At 42.6% G+C, this 10,655-nt stretch overlaps 1 protein-coding gene across 1 annotated transcript; it reads right to left on the bottom strand.

Annotated features, from left to right (window-relative positions):
• On the bottom strand, positions 1-966 carry LOC112000407 (uncharacterized). Its single transcript, XM_024032530.1, has one exon. The coding sequence runs from the start codon at positions 964-966 to the stop codon at positions 1-3; it is 966 nt and encodes a 321-aa protein (XP_023888298.1).
• Between the last annotated feature and the right edge of the window lie 9,689 nt (positions 967-10,655).

The following is a 10,655-nucleotide window of genomic DNA, read 5'->3' as shown; positions in this document are numbered from 1 at the left end:
TTAACTAAGCACTCCGCCATCAACGGTTTTTTCCCTGCCGTTCACCGCTCCACTGCAACGTTCATCAGTTTCCATGTGTGAAGACACCGGACTTTCAGTCAGGTCCACTGTGCGTAGTTGTGTCATACCATCCCTCCCAGCTTCAGAACCACCCTGTGTCGTACCGGTATTGGCAGAAACACCTTTCCCCTGCCTTCCTGGGTGCTCAAAACCCTGTACTGCTATCACTGACCTTCTCACAGGGTTGAATTGTGGCGCCCTAATCCATGGGCCAAATTGTTGGTCATCCGCCGTAAGTGTGCCTTTGCTGCTAAGCCATAACACGCAATCCTTGTCGTCGTGGGATAAATGGCCACACCAATAGCAAATATTAGGAAGACGTTCATAGAGAAAAGAGACCCAGCCCTTCTCTGTTTGGTCCCACGTTACCCACCTTCCTCTGCAAAGGGGTTTTGTAATATCCACCGCCACCCTTACTCGCATAAAATTGCCCCCTCTCATCTCCGAGACATCCTTAGGTTTCGTGACAACACCTATAGTTTTCCCTAGGCTTAGCGCTGCCTCAGTAGTCAGGAGAGAGTATGGTAAATTATGAAGCTGAACCCAAAAGTTCGTTGTGGTGAATCTAAGTTCCTGTATCGGAGTTGATCCATCATACTTTTGAAAAACCACTAGGTGTCGATCAAACGCCCACGGTTCTCCATGCAAAACCTTTTCAGCATCAACCTCTAATTCAAACGCTATTAGTAACACATTATTCCCCGCATCGCTAACCTCAAAACTGCTTCTAGTCTGCCACAGTGGCCGGAAAGTTCTTGCCACCGCCTCAATGTTTAGAGAACGCCGTGTAAAGAACTTTGCTGCCAGCACTGATCCTTTATTCCTTTTATCGCTGGAGAGATCCACATTCGTTTTCTCCTCATCAGTTAGAGACAGCTTCTTCCAACTTTGGGCGAGATCCTCCATTCCTAGACCTACACTGTATCCCCAACCCCACAAAGAAAACAACCCCTAGCCCTAATAGTAACGTTTTCTCCTCTTTCTTGAAATGATCATAATCAAAGTTGGATAACAAAGTTGGAGCGTTTGTTTTTATTTGTTTTAAATTTAATAAAAATTTGGGACTATAGTAAATAGTAGCTTTAAGTGGGGGATATCCGAATTGTTCATAGAATGATCCTAATTCCTGTCTTACATACTTTCCATTCTTTTCTAACTGATACTTGAATCTTATATCATTACACAAGTTTAAACTACCTAATCTTTCTATTGTATTGATTATATCTCCACATGTAACATTGGTGAAATCAGTATGTCCTTCATTGAACAGCCTTTCTCTTACTTGATATGCAAAATGTTTAGGTAATCCTCCAATAATTTTTTCTTTCCAATATAGTTGACTACTATCACTTCTTACTAATACTTTTGACAAGAATACATCTTTATACCATCTAAAATATGATAATGTTGGACATTTTAAGATAACTAAGCTATCAAAACTTTCTTCTCTATACTTATCTGGTTCTCCTATGAAATGTTTTGTTATGGCAAAAATTAGTGAATTTACTGCATCTTCGATTCTTTCTCCTCTTTTCATTTTTTACTGGTTGTCTATTTGCTTCTTGCTTAAATGCTTGTTTTAACCATGTTCTATTTTCTTCAGTTAATGTATTATCCCATCATCCTTTCAATTGACCTGTAAATCCTATGACTAATGCATGTGCTACTTGGTGATCTGTTTTGCCCTCTGATTTATAAATATTTGAAACCATTGTTATTTCTTGTAATGTATTCATTATTTAATAATTAGCTGATAAACTGCTCTAATTTCTAATTCTCTTCCTGCAAATTGTAAATCTATGATGAATAAGCAGCTCTATAGAGCTGCTTATTCCTAGGAATTAGCTAATTCTTAGTTCTCTTGCTTCAAATAGTAAATCTGGTGGTGTGGGTCTAGGATACCAATTTCTTGTCATTGAGATTGGGATTACATAATTCCTATTTCTTTCACGATATGACCTATATGTAAGCTGTGCAATGCATGGGATTTTCAAATTTTATTAATATTATTTTTCTAATTAGTTTTTAGAGTATCATCATCAACAGGGATATTGATATATTTGACAGTAGATCACAAACTTAGAATTGAATTGATAGCATTAGAAAACAAAAGCCATTTAGATTCATGGTTCAAAATAACAACTATAATTCCAAAAAACCTACAAATTCTTAGAGCATTAGCATGAGTTGTAAAACCTTCCAAATTGCTATTTTACATCCTCATATATAAGTCAAAATGATGCACAATTGTAATGGATATGTGTGCACATTTTTAAATTTTTACTTTTCATGATGAATTCATTACTTCAACTAATTTCTATGACATACTCTATTTCTTTATCCTCTTGAGATTTTAATATATATATATATATATCACCTTAATCCATATTACTTTAATTCAATAAAAACTTATTCATGCTTTCACAACATTACTTCATTTTTTTTATAGGTAATCAAAGATTTATTGCATAAAAAAAGAAATCATGGTCACAATGGTGAACACTCTAAACTTAAAATGGACTTTACTTCATGTTATTTCTTTAACATATAGGGGTGAAAAGGGAGTGCTAATTTTCCCACCTATTAACTATGGAAAAAACCAGCGATTGGATTTTCATCACATCGTAGAACATGGGAGACATGTAGCCGCCTGCAGATTTAATTACAGTGTTGGGGATATCGAAACATCAGGAACGTGTCTATGGTAGTTGAAAAGACACTTCTACGTGAGAACACACCCAAAACATGCCAACTTTCCCACCTCCTACCAAAACCCCACTCCCCCGAATGGCAAAAGGAGTGGAGTTTCGGGGGCTATAATGGGAGGGGGTAGCCTATAGAAGTAAGATTGTCAAATGGGCTTAACCAGAGGAGTAGCTAGGCCCAGATATTCATCAGATCAGGCCTAGCACAATCAGGATAGTCCAGTCAGTTAAACTAAGGAAGATGGCCCGCCCAAGGATTAGACACTCCTCGAGAGACTTGAGACAAACCACTAAGGCCATAGGATTGAAGGCCAAGGAAGGAAGGAGAGACGTGCAAGCAATGAGAGGAGGAAACTTCTAGATAAAGTACTCATCACCTCCATATTTAATGCACTATACCAACTCAGTCTGCCACATTAATGTTAGAATGATCCCTAAACAGTGCTCCCACAACTTACATTCTACTTTACCACCACTAGCAAAGCAGTGATGGGATAAGTATCCAAGGAAGGATCAACGACCATCCAAGTTGAGGGATAAGATTCAATCCTAGTAGCCATATATAGTAAGAAAGATCCTCTTGAGAAAGGGATCAAGAGATAGAAGACAGAAGAAATAAAAAAGGGAGAGAGGAATTAAAAACTGTGTAACCGAAAAGTGTATAATCCAAAGAACTATTACTCCTTGGCTAGCCCGAGGAAGAACTTGAATAAGAATCTTTATTTTTCTTTCTATTATTCTCTACTAACTGCTGTCTAAGCCATTTTCCTTCCTTTAAATCATCAAGTAAAGCTACGGAGGCTTAATGGGTTGGCCTTGATAATCCACCTCTACAAATTAATTGTATTGGGCCTCCATCTTAGTCCATTCCTATCTGGATTGGGCTTGATAATTGGCATTGCCCTCTACAAATATGAATTATACCCTTTAAAAATAATTTCTTCATGATTTAATAGTGAAGGTGTCTATTTATTAGTACTACTAGTTCAACATTTTATTATCTTTATATTTTTTAGAGAGAAATATTAATGTGAAGCAATGATAAATGATGTATAAATTTCATTTTTTAAGCCTTCTCAAAAAAATTTCATTTTTTAGGTATATATTTGGTGTATATAATGTTATATACTTATATTCCTAATATAGTGTTCTAAAAAAATTATATTAAATAAGTTTATGGATCATTGAAAGTGAAGGTAATAAATTAGTTATCATAATGATTATTGTGGGGTCCGTGGGCCTGATAGCCTCGGCCCATCATATAGCGGGCCCAAGGCCCATGCCGAGGAGATCAAGCTATTTCTGAGGAGAAGGGGGGGAAGCCTATTCTCCTGGATCCACGCCGAGGATACCTTGTCCTCGGCCTGACAAAGGTGATTTTGGGGAGAGGTTAACCCCAAAGTAAGCTGTCACTATCGCATTGAATGCACTCAACCAACCCTCTTGGCCGCATTAATGGGGAGGTAACCCCTTGGCAGGATAACGTTGGTTAGAGTGAGCCACTTGAGTGCCGATAAGGCCTCTGATGGGACGGACAACCAGAAGAAAAGCGAATAGGCGATTAACAGATGGAAGCAGGAGATAGGAAGATGAAAACTATAAAAGAAGAGCTAGTAAAGCCAAGAAGAAGGAGGGGGAAAAAAGAAAGGAGAAGGAGAACCTTGAGGCCTCCTCGGCCACAGGCCGAGGAGCATTCCCCTATTTGTAAGGAAACACTTAGCCCCTTTTTATAAAAAAGGTTTGTGCATGGTGATCGACGGCCAGTACCTAAGCCTGTCAACCCACTCTCTATAAATTTATTGTTTGGGCTTATTGGGCTGAAACCCAACACTTAATTCAAATTGGATTGAGTCCTTACAATTGGCGCCATCTGTGGGAAGGATTAGGGTGCTGGCCGGTGCACCAGGTAAATGTTCCACGTTATAAGTATTTGTTTTACAGTAGATTAAATAAGATAAGGTTTTAAGTTCTAAGTGTTTGTTTTACGGTAAATTGAAAAAGATAATGTTCCAAGTTATAAGTATTTGTTTTACAGTAGACTGAATAAGATAAGGTTCTAAGTTCTAAGTATTTGTTTTACGGTAGATTGAAAAAGATAATGTTCCAAGTTATAAGTATTTGTTTTGCAGTAGACTGAATAAGATAAGAGTTCTAAATTCTAAGTATTTATTGTACAAAAAAAAAAAAAAAAAAAAAAAAATGGAATGCTCCTGGCCTGTGGCCGAGGAGGCCTCAAGGTTCTCCTTCTCCTTTCTTTTTTCCCCCTCTTCTTCTTGGCTTTACTACTCTTCTTTTATAGTTTTCATCTTCCTATCTCCTGCTTCCATCTGTTAATCGCCTATTCGCTTTTCTTCTGGTTGTCCGTCCCATCAGAGGCCTTATCGGCACTCAAGTGGCTCACTCTAACCAACGTTATCCTGCCAAGGGGTTACCTCCCCATTAATGCGGCCAGGAGGGTTGGTTGAGTGCATTCAATGCGATAGTGACAGCTTACTTTGGGTTAACCTCTCCCAAAATCACCTTTGTCAGGCCGAGGACAAGGTATCCTCGGCGTGGATCCAGGAGAATAGGCTTCCCCCCTTCTCCTCAGAAATAGCTTGATCTCCTCGGCATGGGCCTTGGGCCCGCTATATGATGGGCCGAGGCTATCAGGGCCCACGGACCCCACAATAGCCCCTCAAAACTCTGCTGCACGTTCCCTCGAACGAGGAGGAGGTTTTGATACATGCGGATCCACTGGACGAATGGCCTCACTTTAGTTTATACTGATGCTGGGGGCTTCTTGACTGCCCGATGCGCGTTTTTAGCGTTTCGAGAATTAATGGGTGCCCACATTAAATTTTTGGCGGCACCACGTTTCCCACTTTCAGCGGCATGATCTTCTGCCTTTATGAGCAAGCGGTTTCATTTGGGGAAATTAAGGAGAGTATAAATACCTGTTTGACTTGCCTGATTTCATCATTTTCGCGCTTATCATTATTGATGCATATAGTTTGAACTTGGTTCGACTGGCACACTATCTGAAGAGTATCGTCATACCTCTGTAAGTTTTCTTTTTCTAGTGACCCCAAATTTCCTTGATTTCACTCTTCCTTTTCTTTTTTAGAGCTTTTAGTTGTCTTTGGGGAATGGGTAAGTTTAAGAAGTTGGTCGAGTCCGACGAGATGATGAACCAATTCATTGTTGACTATGGAATACCCAATAATGTAAATTTGAAGTACTGCGAAGAAGGAGAGTGGTACCTTAGGAGGAGAGAAGTGAGGTCGTAATTCCAATAGTTGCTTTTGTAGAAGGAGGGATGAGAATCCCTATGAGGCCGGTGACCCTCAATTACCTTAGGCATTTCCGCCTGGCTCCCACTCAGTGTGCTGTGAATGTGTTTAGGATACTAGGGTGTGTAGATACCCTGAATGAGAAAATGGGGCTGAGACTGACTCACCATGATGTGAATTGGTGTTATAACCTTCATCACCTGAGGGGTAAGACATATTATATGAAGACAAGGGACGATAGGGTTCGTCTTATCCAGTGTCTTCCTGATTCCAATAAGGGGTTGAACCAAGACTTCCTCATAGTGTCGGGAGAGTGGCACGACGGCTTTCACTGCCCAACCGTAGAGGGGGAGCCAGGTAGGGCATCCGATGTACAAGATAATCTAGGTCTCAGCACCTTCAAGTTTTATATCTGTATATTTGATTTGGTTGACTAACCATAGGAGTTTTGCTTTTCTTTTCGCAGATCCGCACGCCTTTGCACGTCACTTCCACCTAGTTAATAAGGCGGATTTGGAAACCGTTCTCAGGTCGGACCTCTTCTTGAACGAACCTGACAACCAAGTCAGAGCTGCTCATAAAATCCTCGGGTGTGACCCAGCTCAGACGTCATTCCCTGTTCCGCAGCACGTAATTAGAGCTCGTGATCCTCGGCTTACGCAGATTACCGTGGTGGAGAGCGGTTTTTTTTTACTGGGGGGTCTTACATACCTGAAGGTATTCCGCTATCAGGTCCTTCTTCATCCCGGCAAGTAACGGTGGCCGAGAAGGACCATCTAAGCAAGAAGAAGAAGGTGGTTGAATTGAGTTCCTCCGAGGACGAGTATAGTGTATTTAACTTAGCTGATCAGCCCGAGGATCCTCCCGGTGACCTAGGGGATCCTCACTTATCCGAAGCCGATCTTCAGTCCTTAAGAGTTGGTACCCAGGCTGAGATGGGTTTAAAGAGACAGCCCCAGACCAATCTTCTTGACCTGCTCGAAGGCGGTTCCAAGAAGGATGTACCAGGGGAGTTACAATCCCAGCCCCCAGCACCTCAGCCCCAGATTCCAATCATGCAAACCAGGTCATCCTCCACCCCTATAGTAGCTGCTCCTTCTACTGAGTCTCTTGATCCGAAAAGGAAAAGACTTTCTAAGGGTAAGGGGCCAATGGATGGGAGCAAATCTCATTCTTCGCCCGAGGAGGGTAAGACTCGTAGACCCCCAAAGCAATTGAAGCTCGGTGATCAAAAGAAAGGCAAGAAGGTCATCCAGCAGCCCCAGGCTCAAGCATGGCTGCCTGCTGCCATGCTCCACGACCAGCCCCTAATGGACAACGCGTCGATACGAGAGTCTCAAGGAGACGAGGGGGCTCTCGTAGCCGAGGCCCTAGAGAAATCTCTTCTTCTTCCCATTGATATGGCTGAGTTAGAGAAGATGAGTGGGTAGAGGTTGTCCTCGACCTTAAGAAATATCTAGGCATGGTAGGTCCCTTGGCACCTATTCATTTTACCAAAATTTTTGTCACTTAGTATTTTTCTTTCTCTTTACAGAGCTGCTTGTTTTTGTTGGCAGGCTATCCAGGCCCTTTTAGGTTGGGCGAAGAGGTTGGTGACCATAGTCAGGCCTTAGCGCAAGAGCGCGATAAGTTCCTGGAGGCGGCCAAAACTCTTAAGAGATCTGAGGCCGACTTGAAAAAGGCGACTGAGGATCTGGCAGAAATGGCGAAGGCCAGGGATACTGCTGTCTCTGACCTAGCCGTGGTCAGGAAACAAGCCGAGGACCAAACTGTCTACTTGCAAGATGTTGAAGGTCAATTACAGAAGGCCAAAAGAGAACATTTCCTACATGAAGGGAAGTTTGACCAAAGCAATCCATGACAAAGGTGTTGCCGAGTATGCCAGGGACGAGGCTGTGCGAGCCAGGGACGAGGCGATTTTTGCGAAAACAGACGCTGAGCGCTCTGTGGAAGAGGCAAGAAGAGGCTTTCACAGAAGGGGTGGCTAAGACTGAAGCCACCCTTCGGGCTCAAGTTCCTGCTGTGTGCAGGCATTATTGCTCTCAAACCTGGCATGAAGCCCTCAACCAAGCAGGGATTGATGCTTCGTCTGATCTTAGAAGGGAAGACAGGGTATATTACCCTACTGCCATTCGCGAGATTATGCCTGCTGCTCCTGAGGAGGAGTCTTCCTTACCATTGGTTGAAAGTCAAGACAAGACCGCCGAGGATGCTCCGTTAACTGATCAACCATCCGAGGAGGTCGAGCCCCGGATAGCGTTGGGGGAAGTCGTAACCGAGGGTCAGGAAAGACCTCAAGACGTGGCCAGTCCTCCGACGGACCTTCAGAGATCTAGCTCTTGAGCTTTGGCCCTAGCCTTTTGATTTACCTACCGAGTTGAAGGAACCAGTATACGGCCTAGGATAGCTTTGTTTATTTTTTCCTTTGATATTATCTCGTTTCCTGCCTCAGTGGCATTGTAAGGGAGTCGTGTACTTTCTTTTTGAATCGAATACTTGAGATTTTGCTTTCATTTAATGATACTTTATTTTGTTTGCTTGCTATTGTATTCTACTCAATATTTGTATTCCATTCTGGAGTTGGCATCATGGGACCATCTATTATCATCCAAATATAAATCGAGGGTTGTATTATAGCCTGACATTGAGAACGCTTTGGCTTTTCTCGGAGCAGTTATTTTCTTTATGGGTTCGAGTCCGAAGACCATTAATACCCTGGTAATGCACAATACTTATTTAGTTTTCCATAGGTTTGGGTCCGAGGACCATGCAATACGTCAGTTCTGTCACTGCTTCTATTTTTTGTAAGTATTAGATATAATCGGTGTGTGTAGTTTTACCATAGGTTTGGTCCGAGGACCATGCACTACCTTGGTTCTGCCTACCACTTCAATTTTTCCTGTAAGTATCTAGTTTCACCATAGGTTTGGGTCCGAGGACCATGCAATACCTTGGTTCTGTCTAGTACCCAGGTATAATGGCGTGTGTAGTTTTACCATAGGTTTGGGTCCGAGGACCATGCAATACCTTGGTTCTGTCTACCACTTCAATTTTTTGTAAATATTAGACATAATCGGTGTGTGTAGTTTACCATAGGTTTGGGTCCGAGGACCATGAAATACCTTGGTTCTGTCTACCACTTCAATTTTTCCTGTAAGTATCTAGTTTCACCATAGGTTTGGGTCCGAGGACCATGCAATACCTTGGTTCTGTCTAGTACCCAGGTATAATGGCGTGTGTAGTTTTACCATAGGTTTGGGTCCGAGGACCATGCAATACCTTGGTTCTGTCTACCACTTCAATTTTTTGTAAATATTAGACATAATCGGTGTGTGTAGTTTTACCATAGGTTTGGGTCGAGGACCATGCAATACCTTGGTTCTGTCTACCACTTCAATTTTTCCTGTAAGTATCTAGTTTCACCATAGGTTTGGGTCCGAGGACCATGCAATACCTTGGTTCTGTCTAGTACCCAGGTATAATGGCGTGTGTAGTTTTACCATAGGTTTGGGTCCGAGGACCATGCAATACCTTGGTTCTGTCTACCACTTCAATTTTTTGTAAGTACAGGTTTGTCCTCAGATCGCTTTACTGGATATGATTATTCTTTGCGTCAGATTACAATCTTTACACGTGGCATTGATCTCACCTCTAACTTGAGGCCCCATCTTTTTTATTTAAGAAGCGCCCCCTGTCTGTTCATGTTCCGCGCTCAACGCTTCGATGCGGAAACGCGCCTTCATTAATGCCCTCGTAAATTGACACGAGTCCAACCGTCCGTGGCCTCCTTGGAAATTGGGACTTCATTACTGATCCAGCTGATAATACCCTTTTCGAATTCTGCATGAATTAATTCTCACCAAACTCCCATCCCCTATATAAAGTAAGTAGATGGTTACTCCACAACCCATGAACCTCTCAACACAAACAGAGCAAAACACCTTCTTCCAACTTCACATGCCCTTTTAACAACCCCGCCAGAATTGTCGCCGGGACTGAAAAAACCGGTATGGCCGCAGCCCCCACTGGGCTTTCGGTGCGGCAGAGTCTAGGCGTAATCCTGATGGTGCCCTTCGAGGTATCCCAGAGGGGTGTTGTTAGAGAACCTCACGTCTTTCCTCGGAGCACACCCCCGACGAGGAAGGCGCATGAATTCACCTCATGGGCGGTGCTCGAGTGTTGCCGTCTCCAATGGCCAACACTCGAGAGGAATGGAGAGAATCGAGGGAACATCATGGGGGAGGGAACCCCGAGCCCCTGCGTCTGCTCCTCTCTTTGTTCCAGCTCTGCCCAGCCGAGGAGGGAGTGGTTGGGGGCCTGAGGGCATGATTGTCCTTCACCTCCTCCACCATGTGTCAAGCTCACCCATTCTTCTGGTGCCAAATAAAAGCACGATTTGACACTTCCCTCTGGCTAGTTCTCTCTTGGGGCGGCTCCACCTGGGCCTCTGATTGTAGGAGTAGCTAGGAATAGCAGGTGGCTATTAGCTTGTAAATTTACTTGTAACACAGGCCTACCTGAGCCTCTAATTGTAATATGTAATTTTTCTATGTTTGAATTAATAATATCAAGATCTTTTGTTTTTCTCTTTCGTTTTTTTTTTTTTTTTTTTTTTTTT

The sequence above is a fragment of the Quercus suber genome, unplaced genomic scaffold (assembly GCF_002906115.3).
Source record: "Quercus suber isolate HL8 unplaced genomic scaffold, Cork oak 2.0 scaffold_382, whole genome shotgun sequence".
Lineage (NCBI taxonomy): Eukaryota > Viridiplantae > Streptophyta > Magnoliopsida > Fagales > Fagaceae > Quercus > Quercus suber.
Note: the sequence above shows the minus strand (reverse complement) of the source record. Positions and strands in the feature narration are given on the sequence as shown.

Excerpts from the sequence above, each read along its gene's own strand:
- LOC112000407 (XM_024032530.1), bottom strand. The coding sequence starts at position 966 with ATGGAGGATCTCGCCCAAAGTTGGAAGAAGCTGTCTCTAACTGATGAG.